The sequence below is a fragment of the Mustela nivalis genome (genome assembly GCF_964662115.1).
Source record: "Mustela nivalis genome assembly, chromosome: X".
In the NCBI taxonomy this organism is placed as follows: domain Eukaryota; kingdom Metazoa; phylum Chordata; class Mammalia; order Carnivora; family Mustelidae; genus Mustela; species Mustela nivalis.
In genome coordinates this window covers 784,888-806,019 of record NC_139040.1, presented here as the reverse complement: position 1 = coordinate 806,019, position 21,132 = coordinate 784,888, and the positions used below count along the sequence as shown (strand labels likewise).

General features: G+C 52.5%; 1 protein-coding gene across 1 annotated transcript; it reads right to left on the bottom strand.

Moving 5' to 3' along the window:
- Window positions 1-113: 113 nt before the first annotated feature.
- Window positions 114-21,106, bottom strand: MPP1 (MAGUK p55 scaffold protein 1). The gene is made up of 12 exons (XM_082716638.1): window positions 20,713-21,106; window positions 12,674-12,817; window positions 12,368-12,446; window positions 11,574-11,659; window positions 9,790-9,858; window positions 7,594-7,790; window positions 6,152-6,258; window positions 5,241-5,321; window positions 4,337-4,417; window positions 2,328-2,530; window positions 2,072-2,146; window positions 114-723 (listed from the first exon to the last, which is right to left on the bottom strand). Exons 1-12 carry the CDS (start codon window positions 20,812-20,814, stop codon window positions 547-549), a joined length of 1,401 nt encoding a protein of 466 aa, XP_082572764.1. The 5' UTR covers window positions 20,815-21,106; the 3' UTR covers window positions 114-546.
- Window positions 21,107-21,132: the final 26 nt, after the last annotated feature.

The window sequence follows — 21,132 nt, the reverse complement described above, 5'->3', positions numbered from 1 at the left end:
TGGCCTCTGTGTGCTTGAGGGCGACCTCCGAATCCAGGAGAGGCAACTGGTGGATGCCGTCTTGGGGGGCTCACGGGTGGTGCAGGGACCCAGAGATTGACAAAGTCTCAGCATTTTAACACAGCAACGTTTTTATTGCTTTGGAGGGTTTCCCTAGAGCAGACATCGTACTGCACAGCCGCTGCAGTTTGGCATGTTAGAAAGTCGAGGTTACAGATGCTGAGACACGGGAGAGGCCCAGTGATTGCAGGTGGAGGAGCAGAGGCTTTAAGGAATGAGGCCCTTTCCTCTGATTAGCAGTTGCATTTTGATAGTACTATGGGCTTCAGATTCCTGGAAGCCCGGTCAATGGGGCTCCGTCTCTCAGGAAAATCAGAGCCCAGCCAAGAAACTTGAGCAAGACTGACCCCCACCGGCCTAGGTAGAACAACTGCAGAGCGCTGGGAACGGACAAAGCAGGTGTAGAGTCCCTGCTTGCGTGAAAGCAAGGAGAGTGGAGCAGACCGCTAGGGACAGGCACGGAGCAGGTGCCCCTTTCCCGCGAGCTTAGTAAACCCAGGAGACGGGCACCCACTGTGGAGATGTGCACGCCTGGTCAAAGGCTTCTTGCAGTTTCTTGAGGGTCTCGTCAACGCCGTTGTTGACCAGCGAGAGGTCGAAGTAGTGCGCGTACCGGCCGCGGATGGCTTCCGAGTCCTTCTGCAGCTGCTGCAGCGCTTCCGTCTGCAAAGACACGACACGCGGGGCTGGAGTGGGCTCCCGGCATGGCGGCCCCACAGGCTGTGAATGGGCTGTGAGGGACGTCGCTTGTGGGGACCCCTGCCTGGCTCAGAGTCCCAGGCCTCACAACTCCAGCCCCGGAGGCCTCCGCTGAGAGCGGCTACCAGCGGGCCGGAGAGACCAGAACACCGCAGTCTATACGGGCTCTCGAATGAGGCCATACCGGAGCCCAGCAGGGACTCGAACAGCGTCTTGCCATTGCTGCTGCCACTGTGGTAGCCATTCTAGGACAAGGGCAGGGTGACTTATGACCCCAGCCCTCTTTCTAGAACCCTGAACGACTGGGCAGGAAAAGACATAACTCCATAAAAGCATCTACATTGCAAGAAGTGCCCCAAGCTGTGTTGAATGAGGAGCAATGCTTACGCCCGTCACAGAGGGCGATAGCCGAATCCGAGTTCCTGGAAAGTGGTGGGAGAAAGACTAATGAGCCAAGAGCAAAACGAGCTAAGGACAGGACCAGGCAGTTGGCAGGAGAGATACAAATGGCCCTCAGCAGTCGGGAGGACACGCAAGCCCTTAGCGGTGACAGAGGAAAGTAGTGAGGCTCCGTTTCCCCAGACCCGTCAAACCAGTAACCAGTAACACGCTCCCGCACAGGGGAATAAGCGCCCTCCCAGCGAGCTCTCAGTCCCCATCACAAGCACCTGGCAACCCTGCCACACACACTGGCCACGGAGTACAACAGTATCCAGGACGGCCGGGTGGGACTGGTGACAGAACGGTCCTGCCACGTGTGCACAGGGGATGCCACGTGGCCACGAAGGCTGAAGCGGCTCAACCACACGGATAAGGAGCGCTCCACTGTGTTCAACAACAGTGGGGACAGGAACTCCAAGGCGTGCTGAGCAGGGCAGGGGCAGCTCTCTCAGTAAATCTCGGGTCTCCTGGCTCCTCCTCTCTCCCCACAGCCACACTATACCCCTGGCGGTTATGGGGGCTTCAGCCATCTCTGTTCTTCCCACTGAAGCCCACGTTGCACCAGCGTCAGCACCTGCCAAAGTGCCCATTTCTGCCCCTGGACCTCCAGCACCTGTGGACCTCGGACTGTTCCTGATTTATTCTGTGCATGAGCTGGCACGGATGCTGGCCTACCAAGCAGTTTAGGAAGTGTCTTCCAAGTAAAGCAAATGAGCCCCATGCCCTTTGGCTTCCTGGTCTTGCAGGAAGAAGGGTAGCAATAGCCAGGAGGCTCAGGGGAGCTCTGGCCACAGGCTGAGCTCTGGACTCATGTCCCAGTCCTGGTGAACCCAAGGAACCTCCACCCGCCCTGCGGACCCCGGCTTCCCACCTGAGCGCCCTGGTCAGTAGGTGCGATGAACACGATGAACGGTGAGAGTTCCGCCGTGCGGACGATCTTCAGGGTCTAGAAGAGGAAGGGCCGGAGTTAGCCACCCTGATGACTTCCTCCTGTTACATATCTCTGAGCATCACCAAGCCCAGTGCTGTTTCCATCCTTCCCAGTACAACTGTTCTGGGTTTAGAGAATTCCACCAAAACCATGTGCACCAAACCTCATCTGTGCCCGCCTTGCCAGGCCTCCCCACCTGGGGCTCAATGTCAAGGATGGCGATCTTGTCCTGCTCGTGAATCTGGTGCACGGTTTCAAATTTGGTGCCAAACATGTTGCCCTGGTAGCTGCCGAACTCCAGGAACGCATTGGCGGAGATGCTCCTGGCCATCTCTTCGGCAGAGATGAAGTGGTATTCCTTCCCGTCTTCCTCATTCTTCTTGGGCGGCCGTGTCGTGTCTACACAAGAAGCCAAATGCCCGATGAAACTGGGGGTCCTCACCGTCCCCTAGGGCCTTGGCCCATGGCTTCTGTTCATGAATCCCAGCTGCCTTTGGTGCACAGGATCCCGCAGAGCAGGAAACGCCCTGTCTATCTAGAAGGTACTGGACCTTCAAGCGGCAAAGCCCAATGTACAAAATTCCTATCCCTTTTCCTATATGAAGTTACATACCTCTTAAACCACCAACCCCAGGAATATGAGAGCTCAGAACTAGAGAAAGGACAGCTGATTATATATATTTTAAAATATTTTATGTATTTGTTAGAGCGAGAGTGCACAAGGCAGGGGAGCGGCAGGCAGAGAGGAAGGGAGAAGCAGGCTTCCCCCTGAGCAGGGAGCCTGACATGGGACTGGATCCCAGGACCCTGGGATTCTGACCTGAGCTGAAGGCAGGTCCCCAACTGACTGAGCCACCCAGGTGCCCCTGATTATATATTTAAAGCATATCTATGGGCTATGGTTAGGATTTCTTGAAAGCGTATGTAAAATTTCCTTTTTATAGCGTGGAAAGAAGAGTACTTTGGTTTGGTTTAAACTCATTTTGTTAAATGTTGGAACATTCTTAAGTCATAACATTTACTATTATTCATATAGTCTGTCCTCTAAAACGTGCTCCACATATCACGGCTTGCAACACAACCCCTAGCACCCGTCTCCAGTGGACCTCTCCTGCATCCTATGTTCATCAAGCACCCTACGCCCTTGTCTCGTGCATCCTCTGTTCGTCTCTCAATCCACAAGTGCTCAGGCCTCTCTCTTCCCATCTCCTAAAACAAAAACTCTTCTTTACTGGCTATTTCTACTTTCAAACTTTCCCACTCATTCCTCAACCTAGGGCCGTCTGCTTTCTGCCTGTGGCATGTCACTTATCCCTAAAGCCAAAATACAGAAGCAAGGAGTAAAAAAATACTAATAGCAGATTCGGAATTTAGTTTTCAGCCTGGATGGCTCAGTGGGTTAACCCTCTGCCTTTGGCTCAGGTCATGATCCCAGGGGCCTGGGTTTGAGCCCCACACTGGGCTCCCTGCTCAGCCGGGAGTCGGCTTCTCTCTCTACCCCTTCCCCCTGTTCGTGATTTCTCTCTCTCTCTCTCAAACACTCTCTCTCAAATAAATATATAAAATCTTAAAAACAAACAAACAAACACAGAATCCCGTTTCCTACTCTGATAAGCACAATCAGACTATGCAGATTCTGGGAATGCAAGGCCTCGGATTCCTAACCCTAACTTCTAACCCTAACCTGACCACTGGCCTGATTGTTCTATTGAGGACGACTGCCCAGACTGTGCCTTTCCTGAGTGCTGCTGTGATTCAGAAGACATTTCTGGAAAATCAGAGGCAGCCTAGATGTCAAGCAGTGGTGTATAGCTATAGCCACTCAGAGGACTAGGATTTAGGCACATGATAAAATGTTGGTAATATAAAGTAACATGAACAAAGTAAGAGCTTTTTAAAGATTGTATCTGTAAGGAATGTCTGCACCCAACAAAGGTCTTGAACCTGCAACCCAGAGATCCAGAGCTATACGTGCCATCAACCGAGCCAGCCAGGCAGCACAGCAGTGCTGCTTGCTTGCTTAGAGCTGGACGACAGCATCTTCACCAGCCTCTGCTATGCAGGCGAACAGCACAGAGAAGAGCAACACAGCAGTTACGTACACACACTTGCATCCTTCCCAACTGTGCTCTGTTTTTATCATTAATCATGTACGATAAAGTCGAACACAGATAAGGGCACTCGGAGGACCCCAGAGTTACTCACATGGGGCAGGGTACGCGAACTTGTCTGGGTTCTGGCTGAGTAGGGCATTCTTAATGTGGCTGCGGCCAACGCCACTGGCTCCTGTGGACGGAGAAAAGAAAGGCTTGAAGATGGGAACCAGGCTACTGTTGTCATCAAGGCTTCCATTTCTTTCCCCAGAGACAAAGGCAGGGACAGGCTTCAAAAAGGGACGTGGGTGACAGTGAGCTGGTGTGGCTTCCAATTTTAGTATATGTGCTGCCGAAGCGAGCACTGGTGTGGCTTCCAGACTGAGGTCAGGGAGGGGCCAGCATGGTCTGGGGCTCTAAGCCCTTTGTCCCAGTTGGGAGAGGAGGCTCTAAGGGCCGAGGATCAGGACTCAGAACGTAACTGTTGTTTCCAGAGCAGCAGCTAACACATGGGATTTTCTTCTCTTTTATCAAGATACTTGCTTTACTGAACTCTCTGAAATTAGTGGAACTCATTTTTTGGGAAGATTTCATTTATTTGACAGAGAGAGAGAGAAGGCGCAAGCAGGGGGTGCAGCGGGCAGAAGGAGAAGCAGGCTCCCCGCTGAATGGGGAACCCGATGCAGAACTCGATCCCAGGACCCCGGGACCATGACCTGAGCTGAAGGCAGATGCTGCACCGACAGAGCTACCCAGACATCCCAGTGGAACTGAATTTAAAGGAGCATTTTTCCTGGGAATTTCTCCGGAGCTGTAACGGAGTTCCTCGAAGCAACTAATGTTGCAAGCTGGGGAGGGGGTTAAACCCACCGCAACTACTTAGCTGCCGCACCACTTGGGAGGCTAAACCCTGAGGGCACAGCTGTGAGGACTCGGAGCCCCTTTCCCTCTTCGCATCCTCCCCGCCTTCCTGGACGAATGGACCGAACCAGCCACGCAACAGCCTGAGAAGTTACCAATCAGCACCAGGGTCTTCCTCTTGAACGCAGGGAGCCGGACAACCTCCTCATAGGAAACAACATCCAGCTGGTCAAAAACTGTGGACAAAGAAGGCCAAGCGATGTGCCCAGGCACAGCCAGGAAGGTCATGGCAGGGGCACATGGGCCTGGACTCGCGGTGACCTGGCTGTATCTCGGTGTCAGAAGGCAATCTCTGGTAGGCGACAGCTACAAGAACCTTAAGTGCCCCCCGCTGTCTTCATGTAAGCTGGCCAGGGGATGGAGGGGACAGCTGGGACACTGCCGCATGGCCGCCGTCAGCAGGGACAAGACGGAGGCCGGGCCGGCTGAGCACATGCTTACACGCCGCACACACTCCCCCGGCTCCGGGCCGGGCTCTTCCCACGTCCTGCGGCCGTGTACGACCGTCTGGGGATTCCTCGGACGCTCACCCCTCGAACCCTCTGGAGCCCCCCGCACGTCTGCCCGGCCTGTGTCCCTGACCCGCCCGGCGGACACAGCCACACAAGGAAAGCCGACGGCTAGGGCAGGAGCTGGACGGCGGCCGAGTACTCGACCTGCTGAAGCCATTTACAGTTGCTGTGTATTTCGATTACCTTCCACGGTAGGTAAAAAAACAAAATCACTATTAGTTCTTGGGAAAACACGCCTTTCTCTGGGGCTGCTCAGATCATGAGCTGGTCATGCTGATGGCACGGACACACTGAGAAAGTTCTGGAAGGCTGTGCGGGTGAGGAGTGCGTGGCTGGGAGCAGACCAGTAGCTTTCCTTCCCGTGTACTGGGAAGACGAATGTTGTCATGAACGGAAAGCAGAGGACACGGCCTGCTCTCCGCGGCGACGGTCCCCCTCACGCGACACCGTCCCCCGAACCGCCATGCAGCAGAGGGGGTGCCCGGGAAACTTACTTGAGCTGTGCTTGGCCAGATACTTGTCTTTGTACTTCTTCTTCTTCCCGAACGGGCTGCAGCTGGGGGCTTCACTGGGCGCGGACTGAGCCACACTTGCCACCCGCCTGGCAGGACAAGACGACCCAGAACATCAGGGGAGCCTCAGCGCAAAAGCCCAGGCTGCCCACCTGCGCCCGAACCCTCCGGACCAGGGACGCCCGCGGGGGCCCGATGTCAGCTCCGGGAGTTCAAGCCCCAGGTTAGGAGGTGAGATCACTTAATAATAAAATCTTGCAAACTGAATGACCTCCAGACCAATCTGCCAAAACGACTTTGACCCTCCCATCTCTTACAGCCCTCAGCGGGTGTCTTATCCCGGCCCCTCCCACTAGGAGGGGCCCCTCCTGGCTCTCAGCCTGGCCCCCCCCTCCCCGCCATCTCTCTGTGTCTGTTTCTCAGCCTCTCCCCAGTCTCTGGGTCTCTCTCATATGCGCCCCCCCAGTCTCCTGCTCTCAGTGTCTCTGCTGGTCGGCCTCGACTGCCCTCTCTCCTGCCCCCCTCCCACCCTCACCCCTTCCCTGGGAGTAGAAGGCTCTGGGTCTGCAATGAGCATGGTTTAGACCAGTATGGAGGAGCCCAGTTCGAACAGTCGGGCTGCACTGAGAAGGATGTGATGGCGGGAGGGGGGTCACTTCATCCTGGACGCATTTCCAATGCCAAGTGTTTGGATGAACTCTCCAGAAAGGCATGGGAGGCGTGTCTGCAGAGCCACTGTGGGAGCTGCAGAGAATGTCTGTGAAAGTGCCTCACGGACCGTCTGGAGCGCGATGAAGCATGTGCTGCCCACAGACAGGCAGGCCTCAGCAGACCCCACTTATGATACCGATGGCACACGTCGCTGAGCTACAGCGGCCACTGCCAGGCCCTCCTCAGCCTCCTGCCCGTAGTGTTCTTCACACGTGTTGCCTCTGAAAATGGCCCAGAAGCCACAGCCAACCTATTTGGGTCTGTCGCCATGAGCATGCAGGGCTGGCACTATATTTCATTTTTGCTCTGATTCCAAATTTAAGAGTTTATTTCTAGATCCTCTCCACCCTCAATGTGGGCCTCGAACTCACAACCCCGAGACCAGGAGCCACACGCTCTACCAACTGGGCCAGCCGGATGCCCTTCCTTTGTTGCTCTAATTGGAAGAGTTTACTTCTGTAGGACACTGGCTGTGGTTTGGATGACTTCCACAGGGTCAGCCCCAGAGATGAGGTCAACCAGAATTCAGGGTCCTTTACCTGTACCGGCTTGCGAGCCAAGCCCATAGGCTTGCTGCAGCCCCCACAACCGTCATGCCAGGTAAGTCTGGAGGCTGGCTCGGCCAAGAAACAGAGTAGTGCAGCTAGGTGACCACGTGTGGCGAGCCTGGGTCCCCCGCACTGGCCCACTTCACCCTTACAAAAGCGGCTCACCATTCCTGCAGCTCAGGAGAAGGGATCAATCCTGCGGATTCCTTGGAGGAACCTTCCACCCGCCCCTGCCACCAGTTACTGTCATCTTTGTTGATTATCTTGATGATGTCCCCAGTAACAAACTTCAGTCCTGCCTCCTTGCAAGGGATCAGATGGTCCTTTTTGGGGTCATAGTCAAACTGGGCTCTCATGAACATCTGAAAAGTAAGGACAAAGCAGCTACTATAGGAAATGCATGTTTCCTTGGGAAATCTTTTCATGGTATGTTAAATAAACAATTACGAATGTGTCAAAGGTCTTAAAATATGGATACCCTTTGTCTACAAGATGCCCTTCTAAGCACAAGTTGTCAGTTACGATGTATGGAAAAGTATGTTCACTACAGCATTATTTACAAGACTGCAATATGGGAGTCAAGCTAATTTTCCAAGAATAAGGACTTACCTAAGTACAGTTGTCTACTGATATTACCAGGCCAACTATAAAAATCACTGTGTAAAAGATAGGTAGACATCCTAAAGATGTTTAAAAGGTTCCAAGGAGATATTGTGAACAATTTCACATGAATACACTTGACAAATCCTTTACGAAACACAACTTTCCAAAAGCGACACAAGAAACTGAAAATATGAGCCACTCTATCTCCATGAAAAAGCACTGAGAGCCGTTACGGAACCTCCTCTAACCCTCCCCTGCTCCCAAACACACAGGCCCCACTGGCTCTGACGGCAAATGTCTCCAAATGTAACTAAGAACTAAGAAGAATTAAGGCTCGTCTCAGACAGACACAGGGTGAGATTCTTGGCCAGAATACACAGAAAGCACCTACAAATCAGTAAGAAAATGCCTTGAATGGCTACTTCACAAAGGAAGGCATCCAAGTGGAGAAAAACGTAAAACAAGGAGCTGACTGTAATTAGTCACCAGAGAAATGCAGATTAATGCCACAACGGTCAAAGTGAGGAAAAAGTACTGGCGAGGGTCTGAGGCAAATGAACGAAAAGGGGTTGCCTATGCAACAGCACAGACGCACTGCCGAGTGGCCACGGTGAGGACAGATTCCCTTTACATTCATTCCCCAAGGGGTGACAGCTGTCTTCGACGTGCGAAGTCAGGGTACAGGGGCGCCTAGTCATGTCCCATCTCTGACCAAGTGAAAGTCACTGTCATTTTATACACACACCCACGTATACCCAAACTTCAGTTTTAAAAGTTTGTTCAAAGAGAAAACTTTGCCACAATAGCACAAATGACCCGCACTCTCACACACATCCTCTGCCAACGGCCAATCCACACACTCTCCTCCACCAAGGCTGAGCTGTCTGCAGACTGGGCGTGGACCCACTGCTCTGTATGTTACCTCCAATTTCTCACAGAGCGGTGTGTGCGAGGTAGAGTCTCCAGAATTTTGAGTAAGTGCTCTTAAGACTCTTTGCTTCCGCTGGCATTATCAGTGCCTGAGCTATTTATTACTGTTTTTTTGTGTGTGTGTGTTTGTTTTTGTTTGTTTGTTTAAGATTCTATCCATTTACCTGACAGAGACTGACAGATCACAAGCAGAAAGAGGCAGGCAGAGAGAGGAGGAAGCAGGCTCCCCACCAAGCAGAGAGCCCGATGGGGGGCTCGATCCCAGGACCCTGAGATCATGACGTGAGCCGAAGGTAGAGGCCTCAACCCACTGAGCCACCCAGGCACCCCTAATTTATTACTGTTTTTAAAAATATTTGCCAGTTTGCAGGGCACATGGGTGGCTCAGTTGGTGAAATGTCTGCCTTCATCCCAGATCATGATCTCAGGGTCCTGGGATTGAGCCCCCCATCATGCTCCCTGTCTAGCGGGGAGTCTGCTTCTCCCTCTGCTCCCTCCCAACTCATGCTCTAATAAATAAAATCTTAAAAAATATCTGCCAATTTGCTTGGCGTAAAATGATACTGCACACATTTTATGTCTCTCTGCTGACTGGTAAAACTGGCCATTTTTCCATACGTTCAATGTCCATTTGTATTTTTCCTCCTGCGAATTGTCATGTCTCCATTTCCCTCCTTCCTTCCACATCGGTTACTCCTTACAGAGGGAAGGTCTGCCTGTTTGCACCTGCGTTCGGAAAGCCTCAGGCAGCTACACTTATGCTATACTGAGAACTTAAAATGAGAATCATTTCATTTCAGTCAAATCTCAATAAATGGCGTCACCTACCTGCAGTGCTGGAAGACGACTTTGCTGGTTGGGAATTACTTTTAATGAGATCATTCCTTTGGTTTCTTTCTATTGAGAAAGGAGAAATAAAACTATAATGGACATATAATAGATGATCTGGGGTTTCATAAAGTCTTATTTTTGCCCTGAAGATCCCCAAAAAGTGTTTTTTTTTCCAACACCCATCTTTACCGTACACCTTGAAACTTTGTAGGACAATTCCTTCTCCAATATCAAAGTCTCATGTGCCCCCATAAGCCAATGGGACAACTTGGAGATGCACAAAGAATAATGAAGAAAAAGTGAATGACTTTGCCTCCTCCCCACACTCAACCCTAAATGGTTTCCAGACAAACTGAAACGAATCTGGTCCACATATACCCATACTTTTCCCCATGCCAAAGAAAACATTTGCAAATGTTTGTACATAGGTCCATACTCATATGTATTTATTTTTCAAAAATAATTTTTTTAACAAAAAGGGGATTATACTCTGTAGAGCATTCTGTAACACGCTGTCGGTTCAGCTGTACTCCTCGTTACTGGGCATGCTGGTGGTGGCCAGCTTTTTTCACTATCTGCTGCAACAGACATCTTTTTTTTTTTTAAGATTTTAATTATTTATTTATTTGAAGCTCTGTCATTAGGCACATGGAGGTTCAGGATTTTTTAAGACTTTATTTATGTGAGAGACAGCAAGATCATACAAGCAGGGGGAGCAGGAGAGGGAGAAGCAGACTCCCTGCTGATCAGGCAGCTCAAGCCCCTGGGATCATGACCTGAGCCCCCCAGCACCCCAGCAGTGAGCTCCTCATCAGCCCAGGAGGCTGCGGGCACGGGCTTTGATAGCGTGTACTTGCATCAGGTTCAAAACGTACCCGGGTGCTTCCTCTGATCAGTGAGGAAGAGATACTGAAACCCTGGACGAAAATAGGGGATTTCTTTTTTTCCTCCCTGTGGTTTTTGCCTCAAGTCTTTTGAGGCTCTGTCCTTGGGTACACAATGTATAGGACTTGGGTTGTTTCTAAAGATAAATGTGGCCCGTCACCTCATTTAGTTGTCGTTGTTGTCCATTGTTCTTTTAGGTAGACTGTGCACCTAACGTGGGGCTCAGACTCCATAGCCCGAGATTAAGTCACCCGCTCCTCCAATGGAGCCAGCCAGGTACCACATGAGGCCTTTTCATGAGAGCAGATCCCAGCTCTCTGGTTCAACAGCCCTGGTCACTGCTGAGTGCCTGACGGGTGTCTCCTGCGGGCAGTGGCCAACCACACCCGACCGCCCCAGGTGGGGTCTGCTTCGGTTGTCTGAAGTAAGCTCTTGCTCAGCATGGGGCTCGAACTCACAAACCCAAGATCAAGAGTCATGGCTCTTCTGACTGAGCCAGCCAGACACCCCTCACCTTTGCATTTATAATCTCCTGTCCACTCTCCATAACCGATCTGTGCAGAGGGACTTCTACCTGCAGTTTGCAGATGACAGAGAAATGACTTCACCTGTTTGTAAGGCTAGACCCAAGGACGGCCGGGTTTCCGAGCTGCCAATAAAGGCCAACGCTTTCTGACACCCAGTCCAGTGTCCTTCCTAGGGAGATACTCTGGGCCATTTGCCTTGTTTTAGAAATGTACTAGATGAAAGTAGAGAACGGCCACTTCCTGCACAGAATAGAGATTAGCGGTGGGAAGAGTCCCCTTGGTGAGGTACAAAGACTTGAGGGGAAAACACTGCCCACTGACACCAATGTGTATCCACACCTCACAAACACAAAAGCAGAAAATACCCACCATTGCCTTCTGCAGCTGGTCGACGGAGTGGTTAGTCACGTTGGTGCCATTGATCTCCAGGATCTCATCCCCGACGTGAAGGGAACCTGCGCGAAATGAAGACTCCGTCCGCAGAGAGCGTGACAAGACACCACAGGGAAGTGGGCAGGGCCCAGAGCACGTTACATGATCGCGGGAGGAGGGGATGGCTCTTCTGAGCCCCTGAGGGATGTGCCAAGGCAAGCACTTGACAAAAGCACCGTGTCCTTGGCAAGTGTCATGTTGCTTTGTCATTTAGCTAAAACCCACAACTGCCACCTAATGGTCACATGAACCAATGGTTAGAGTCTATGTGCGGAGCAGTTACCAGTATCTGCGTCGCCCTGGGTAGAAAACAAAGTCGGGACCGAAGAGGGCAGGGCTCAGAGGCTGGCACAAGTCGGGAAGCAAGCAGCGACGACCACGGCCACCGAGACATACCCCCTCCGCCCCACCGCACAGAGCTTTTACCAAACGATGCATCGGAAAACCGACGGCCCCTTCATGTGAAGGAGAGACAACCGGTACTTGTAATGCTTTGTTAAATGTGTATCTTCCCTTCAACTGTTAGCGCTGGGAAGTCGAGACGGTCCGGGTCCCGGTCACGCGTCCGGGCTGGCGCAGAGGCTGTACTGTCACCGCTCAGACCTTGGCCACGGACCCTGGCAGGCCTGACCCCCAGCGCACAGAGATGCCCTGGTCACGAGGGCGACCCTCGCGTCCCGCGCCACTCGACGGGGCCATCGGGGGAGGCACAGCCCCGGAGCCCCGGATACCTTGTCTGTGGATCATGCCACCGTGAAGGATCCGCGCCACCGTGCACGACTGCTTCTCGTTCAGCTTCAGCGTGATGCCCTGTGTGAGGACAAAGCACGGCACACGTTATTTTCGGCTCCTTCTTGGGTTATCTTCAGGACGGCTGAAGGGGTTTCTTCGGAGAAAGACTTTTCACGGGTACTTGGGGTTCGCAACAGGAGGAGCGCGCCGGGGAGGCCTGGGGGCCGGGGGAGGCCTGGGAGCCGGGGGATGCGGGGACTCGGGCGTGTGAAGAAGCGGGGTGCTAGGGCATGACAAGGGATTACCATGGGCTCTTCCGTGACCTTCTCGAACTGTATGAGTCGCACCTTCCGCACCTCCTGCCCTTTGGCCTGGGTCGGGCTACCTGGGGCAGCGGAGCCATTGGTGTACATGTCCTCGGTCACCGCATTTGCCTGGTGCGCCACAGCCTGGCAGGTCCGAACAACAAAGCAACGGGTAAGGGAGCAGCAGAGGCCTGCCATCAGTCTGCAATCTAGAAGGCTCGGAAAACCAAAGCTTATTTCACAAGTTTGGCATCTAAACCAATGGGAGCTACTTATTAAATGTTATCCAACGTGTCTATCCAGTCCGCTACAAACGGGAAGAGAATTAGGCATGTAGGATCAGCCCCTGGCCCAGGATGATGACAATACCACTGAACCCCGACCCTAGCCCAAGATGACCTCTCCACCAGGACCCTTTTCTCCCAACCTTCCACAGACATGCACACCTACGTGCCATGTGCACCAAAAGATGTGGACACGGATGTCATCACAGCACTATGCTGTAGAAGAAAATACCACGAAATTTAATAATTGGAACCATTTGAACATAATCTGAAGACATCATGCTCCTTAACCCATAAATGCTTCTGTGTGTTTTCTAAGAACTAAAAGTTTCTCAAAAATGAAAATTTAGCATTTTTTAGAAGATTCTATTTATTTATGTGACAGAAATAGAGAGCACAAACAGGCACAGTGGCAGGCTGAGGGAGAGGGAGAAGCAGACTCCCCACCAAGCAGGGAGCTAGATTCAGGACTCTAACCCAGAACCCTGGGATCACAACCTGAGGTGAAGGCAGACACCCAACCGACTGAGCCACCCAGGTGCCCCCCAAATTTAGCATTGATACAATACTATATCTGGTCCCCAGTTTCTCTACAAATTTTATCAAGTATCCCAACAACATCCTTTGTAGCTATATATATTCTTTCCCAGAGCAGCATCCAGGATCATGCAATGCATTCAGTTTTCACATTTCTTTAGCCTCCCTTAATCTGGAAAATCTCCTCGGCCTTTCTTTTTCATGACCTTGACATTTATGTCAAGGTCTACTATTTTGTAGATTCTCAATTTGGGTTTGCCCCATGTTTTGTCATGATTAGGTTGAGGTTGTACATTTTTGGTAGGAAGCCCACAGAAGTGATGTTGTCTCTGTCTCCTTTGCTGGTTCTTCCTGTTTCTAGTCCATTAATGTGGAAGTGGCCCGAGCTTGTGGTAAGAGCTAGCACAGTGGGGAAGGTCAAGTGGAAATCTCTGAATGCCTCCGCCACGCACCCCAGATAAAACAGTAAGTCACAAACAATATGGCCAACCAGAGGAGGCAGAACAGGCCTGAGCTTGGTTTATGGAAGAGCAAGTTCGGTATCTGTGTACAAGCTCAACATGGATGGCAACTAAACTCCAGCCACACCCGGGGTGGGGGCCTCAGAAACAAGGGGGTCACTGCAGCAGGTGGCTGTGGGGCATCCAGACTGCAAAACACTTTTCGGTGACAACAAGGAGCAAACTATTAACAAACACAACAACAGCTTGGGATGGGTCTCGAAGGCACTCTCAGGCGTGAAAAAAGTCAACCTCCAAAGGCTGTGTATTCTCAGACTCACAAAATTATAGAAATGGAGATCAAATTAGTCGTTGCCAAGGACTGGGGATGGTAGGAACGAGGGGCCACAGGGCTGTCCAGGGGTGGGACCACAGAGGTCTTTGTGGCGCTGGAGTGTGGCATTTATACACATGTGCTCATGACACAGTGGCACCAAAGCACACTCACACGCTGTACTGGTGTCGAGCGTGCGGCCTGGTACGGTGTGATGGCGTGACGACTGAGGCCCCGCAGACGGAACTGAACTTGTCTGCAAAACACACCTGGCGGCGTGGCCGAAAGCAGCCATTGTCTGCGGCCCAACTACAGCCCAGATGGCGTGCTGCCAAAGAATGGCTGCCAACAAGACACTCTGGAGAGCTCGGCTTTCAGGAAAGTAAGAGGCCACGACACATGGTGACCAAACAGTTCTTGAAAGCACGGCCCACGCTGCCCCAGGACCACGTGGCTGATGCTCTTCAAAGCGAAGCAGCTATGGGGTGTGAGTTTGTACGCTTCCCATGAGTAGACTCAGGAAAGCACAGGAGAGGTAGAGTCCCGCTGCAAGGGAGACCTCCTCTTCTCCAACTGGCCACCTGCGCGCTCTGGGCGCTCTGACCGTCTATCTGCACGTGTTCTGGAAGGAGGACTCCAGGGACACTGACCGTGTGACTGCTGCTCCCAGACGATGGGTGTTAAGTGTCACATTTCTGGCCTCGGAGCAGGAAATCCAACTCGGGACTGTCCTGGGCCCTCACTTACGAATGTCTCACCACCAACAACTGTGGGGCTGAGAAAGCTGCGTGCCCCACCTGGGCCGGAGGCACTGCCGTTGTGGTCGTGTGTGCTAATGCCCGGTACCACCGAGTCGGGCCCCGCGGCTGAATTCCTCCCCCCACACTGTTGTGCTCTGGCAGTAAGCCACTGACAACGATTCGCTCAAGCTTCCAGCCTTGGCGGGACCCTGCAGCATGTGCCCCACAGTGAGAGATTAGAAAGTTTCAGTCCACAGAGCAGAAAGTGAACCTTGGAAGGGGAAGAAGCCTATGCGATAGTGAACTTGGAACAGGCAGATAATGGCCACGCTCACCCCATGTTCCTCTTACTCAGCTGTATTGCAAAGACTGTTTTTACCACGTCAGCCTTTAAAGTAAGGACTCAGCAAAGCTCACCAGAGGCAGAATACATTCCAGTCGGCAAAGTTCAAGAGCTGCTATCCCCGAGGTTTGTCTTTTGAATGTGCTTACCCGTCAAGGTGTTCCCCGTGGTGGCGGAGTCACCGTGACACTCACTTAGCAGCTGCGAACGATGAGTAAGAGAAATGGAAATCTCCAAAGCGCTAACTCAAGAACTCACTGGCCATAGCAAGGCTTCTGAAAGCAAACTTGGCTTTCAGCAGCTCAATCTTACCGAGCCAGTGCGCACTCCCCAGGGTCTGGTGGGCTTCAGGGAAGTGTCCCTATATGGCTCCTCAATCTCATGGGGCAAATGCCTCCAATGTGCCCCCTGTATCTCCTCATGATACACGACTGTGGGATCAATGTTACACATATGTGTACTGACCCTTGACGTCTGTGTCCACACACAGACACACACATACATACACATACACAGACAGCCAAGGTGATTCCCTGTTCCAGTCTGTGGGTCTGTGACCTCATGAAGTGCAGGAGTCTTCACATAGTGACGCCCTGCAGTCTCCCCTTCCGCAGTTCATTACTGTAAGGGGAAGTCATTAATTCCTTCTTTCATTAATGCAACATAAATGATAAATTGAAAGATAGTGTCCATCAAGTTTAAGGTAATCTTAGATCGTAAGTGCTCAAAGGACACGGAACATGGTTTTCAGCTTTCTTCAGAACTAGCAAATGGAGCTCCACAAAGGATTTCTGACTGGTGAGGACGGCGGTGCCTGCAGGGGAAGAAAGAAGAGAGGTGGGCAGAAGGGCAGACAGGAGTTGTGACTCAGAGCCAAGATTTGCCTCAGGACCTTGCATTCCAAGCTTCTTGCTACGCAGCTGGCCACAATGAGCTTAGGAGAAAGGGCAAGGCGCTTGCCTTCTGCTGGGGACTCTAAACTTGTCCATCTTTGGACTGACCGCATACCAGGCATCTGTCCTGGTTCCTGATCTGCCCTAACTTGTCTGTTTGCACAGCTGGCGATGCATTCCACTTGGGGAGATAGACACCGGATTGTTCATCCCGGCCAGTTTGTCCCCTTGAGCTGGAACCTAAGTCCTGCACAGGCACCTAGGGCAGGAGCTGCTCTGAGTCACGGCCGCCATCGGTACCAGCGCCACGTGACTGACCAAGTAATAAAGGCGGACGTCCTAGAGTTCGCTTCAAACTTGAAAATCGCTTCCTCTCCGGGGGTGGGCCCGGAGGTCCCCGAGCCCTGGTGGAGGCAGGGGGGCTCTGGTCGAAGGGGAGACAGTGGGGAGGAAACACGGAGCTCGCTCCAAGAGCCCCTTCTGAGGAAACATCTGCGCCTGGGCTCCCAGGGCAGAGGCCACGGCTCACAGGAAGCCCGATTTAGAAAGACACGAAAAACAAACTCGGTGGGGGTGGGGCGTGGGCTGGGGCGGGGGGGGGGGGGGGGAATAAAGCCAGGATTCAGAGCTAGCGACAGCCCGCGTAGGCGGGAACAAACATTTGCTCGACCTGCCGGGGACTCGCCGCCGCCGCCAACGGGGGCAGCGCCCGCGTTGGATTCTGGATAGAACCGCGGAAAACCGAGGGAAAACAGAAAGGAACACGCGAGCGCCTCCACAGCAGATGGCAAGAGCCGGGGAAGAGCCGGGGACAGCAGTTTCTGGCCAGAACGACCTTACACTTGAACGTTAACTGGACGCACTGTTTCTCAGGCACTACATCCGCCGCCAACACACGCCCAAGGTCAAGTCTCTGCAGACCCTCTTCCAACGCGTTATCTACCCAGTGTTCAGAGGCAAAGGCTCCTTCTCCTGCAGGGAAGGTGACTTTGAGCAAAAACCTACGTACATGTATTGCTTCTATGTGAAAGAAAAGGAAAAAGGGAAGAATCAGACAAGAAAATTCTGGTTCCCTAATTCAAAGGTTTTCTTCCCATTTCCCACCCTCAGGGCCCCCTCTCTGCAGACTCACTCTTGCCTTCCTACGCCTCCATTTTGAGCAACACTGAAAGGTTTGAGTAATTCCCTGCTTACGGGTGAAATCTCTGCACCAAAGAAATGTCAAGCCCGGGGAACATTTGACGGTGTCTCAAGACATGTTTTGACTGTCACAACTGGGGAGGAGTATGTTACTTTCCACCACGAAGAATGATCACACCCAGAGGACCACAGTCCACGAGAACCTCCACGGCTTCACACATGCAGCTGGGCGGGCCTGGAACGCCATACCCCAACGACGCCCGAGAGTCCGCCAGACACCGGGTCCACAGACCAAATGCTCGCTACACCTGCGCCTGCGCACAGTGGGCCAGCAGGGAGCCTGCGCACGACAGTCCACCGCCCACGTGGCGGGACACGGAAAACTGCCCAAGCACCGACAGCTGGCTGCGAGCTGACGCTTACCTACGGCCTGGCTGTTTTTATTATGTCCTTTCCCAAGTGGGACAGGCCCAAGGAAATGTTGAGACATTCTCAATGCACTACTGCATAGGAAAGTGCTGTTTTGAGCAGGATGTAGGAGGACTTCCACAACCTAAATGTATTTGCAAAGAATAAGGCCAGAGATGGCTTCTTAGTTTCTCAAATAAAAGAAATATACTTAAATATGGGAGATGGGCTGGCTATACTTCCTATCTGCTGCAAAACTATTTTTAAAGGATTTTATTTATTTCAGAGACACAGTGAGAGACAGCACAAAGCAGACTCACTGCTGGACTAGGATCAGGACCTGAGCCCAAGGCAGGTACTCAACTACCCTTACAGACTGAAGCACCCAGGCGCCCCCATATATTTTCAATATTAAATGTAAACTATAGTCAGAAATGAAATAACTACGTTATTCAGTCGGTGAAGCATCTGCCTTCAACTCAGATCATGATCCCAGAGTCCTGGGATAGAAGCCTGCTTCACGCTCCCAGCTCCACGAGGATCCTGCTTTTAACCCTACTGTTACCTCTTCTTGTACTCTCTCTCTCTCCCCCCAGTAAATACATAAATAAATAAAATCTTTTTTAAAAAAGTGAAACTGGGTTTTGACTCTTTAGAACTTTCACAAAAAGCATTCCCCTTAGATGAAGTCTTCAGCTTCATCATTTTCCATCACAGGTTTTCTGGGACAGCAAAATGTGCTGATGCTCTGGGACAGGCAGCTGTTAGCGAGATCTTGAATGTACCAGGGAAGTCCAAGTCTTGGACAAGCATTATCTCCCGTCACCATACGCACAACTCTCCAAAGACGTACATCTGACAGAGAAGAGAAATCTTGGGCACAAAGAGCCCAGAAGCTTGCCTGATACACAGCGAGAGGCAGAGCCCATGGTGGCAGCAAAGATAAGAGTCTGAGAGGGAAGGTGAACCTCAAGAAATCAATGGAGACTCTCCCTCCAACGTCCGCACTGTGGCCGATCTAGATGCTACTCTGCTGAAGGATTTAGCACACTTTCTTTCATCTTCTTCAGATCCTTACAAACACCAAACTGGCCAGCCAGCAGCCCATGCTCAATAACTGAGGAGGAACTCAACAGTGCCACCAACCCACAGATGCTAAGGGTGTGCACCACGACAGAACCTTCAAGGGCCGGGCCTCTCTTCCACAGGGCAGGCAGTCTCTCAAGCCCGTCCCTAACAGCAGGCCAGTTTATACAAGGTCTGGTCATTTGGCTGTATGTGGGGTTCTGGCTGTGCTGAGTGGAGGGGGCCTGATAGAAAAGACTGCATACAGTTGGAGTCCATGTATAAGGCGGTCCGAGAAAGGCCAAATGCTCATGTCAAAATTCAGCTTGTTGCCAGGGTGATTTCCAAGTTTCTGGGGGTGGGGTAATGACTATAAGGGACCACCAGGGAACTTTCTGAAAGGTGAAAATGTTTTCTTTCATGACTTGGGTAATGGTTACATGACTGTATGCATTTGCGAAGTCTTACTGAACAGACTGCATAAATTTATGAATTACATGTATGTTAATCACACCTCAGTAAAGCTGCCAGAAGTCAATTTCATAAAGAGATTTTATTAAAAAGTTAAGGCTCAGCCAAGTGAACTGATTATAGAGAATGCCTCTGAGGAGCCAGGTGCTTTTAGATCCTGATTCGCTCCCAGGGCACACTTCATTGTGGACCTTCTAGTTCTGTCTGTGTTCCCCACCTGCTCATGCGGGCAGTCAGTCAAGCCTAGAATCCCGCCATCATGGCTGGAAAGCACACGCAGGTGTGAACAGCACGCCGACGCCTATCACCTGTTTTCTTGAGCTACTGGCCCAGTCTATCGTTCTCCTGTTTGCTTTACCTGTGGGTCTACAGTGTCCTCATCTGTGCAAGTGGAAGCTTACGCTAAATCTCTAATGTCCACCTCTTCAGTCATTTATTGATTCACAGACATTTCTGAGGACTTATTTATTAGACATTTAAAATAAAAACAGTGAGCAGAAATAGCTGTGTCCTGAACCATCCTGCAGTGTAGGAAGGAGACTCAGTCTGACTTCTGGGCCTTGGTCCCTGTGGACAGTGCAGCTGACGCTTGGCTCTCGCTCTCTGTGTCTCTCTTTCTGTCTGTGGACATTTACTCATAGTGCCTGACCACCAGCCCATGATGAAGGCCAGGCTACGCGGAGGGGCTGCCGGGCCTATATTCTGGGTTAGGAGTCCCCCAGGGAGGGTGTTGATGATGCACGCCTGTCTACGAGACAACCTTATTTTGAGGGTTGAAATCCACACTCAGAACTGCGAGAGACAATTGCAAAAATAGTCAACATCCTCTCCGGGCATCCTGGGTGATGGAGGTTAACAGCTATTTACCACCCATTCCAGGAATCACCTCTGGAATCTGGGGAGTGCCTGTCCACCGGACAATACACAGAGGCAGCACAAGGGGCCTTCCTGAAATGCAGAGGGACGCTGAGTGCGCGCTTTGGAGGCAGACCTGGATTTTAACGGCCCTTTCTGTCGACCCCGACACCGCCAGCGACAACAAGCAGGCAGTTTCCTCTTGTGGGATCTGTTCCTAAAAGTCTTTCTCTCACCCTGACTTCCGTCCACGAAGAAGTTTTCCTTGACCTTAACCAGCACTCTGCACAGGCCGCAGCCTCTCCTAACTTCTACGTCCATGGGGCTCTTGGGGAAAACGACCCCCAGCACTTGCGGCCGTCCACGTCGACCCCGGCAGCCGCCTCGGCCTCTCCTCCGAGGACGCCCCTCCCCCCCCCACCCCGGGGCCCGGGCCAGGGAGTCCCGCAGGTCCCGCGGCGGGCGGCGCGGCCTGCAGCCCTGTCCCGGCCCCTCACCCCGCGCCCGGGAAACCGCGGAGCCCTCTCACCTCGGGCCGGCCGCGCTTCTGCAGCAAGTGCTCCAGGTAGAGGTCGGAGAGCGCCGTGCGCATGCTGCCCCCGCCCTCGCCCTCGCTTGCCTTGAGCGTCATCCGGCCGGAGGCTGAACGCGGGGCCGCCGAGCCGCGAGCAGTGCGGAGCCGGGAGTGCGAGAACCCAGGCCTGCGGGGCGGCGGAGGCGGCGGAGGCGGCGCGCGGGGCGGGGCGGAGGCGGAGCACCGTCCTCACCCCGCCCCTCTGCCCCGCCCCTCGCCCCGCCCTGACCCTGAGGCTGACCCAGAAGGGTTCAGGGGTGTAAAGAAAAGCGCGCTTGCACCGCGGAGGGTTCCCCAGCTCGGCCCATACGCGAGGCCTACTGCGTGGGGCAGCAGTAAGATGTCTCTTCGACCGCAGGCTTTACCCAGAAATCT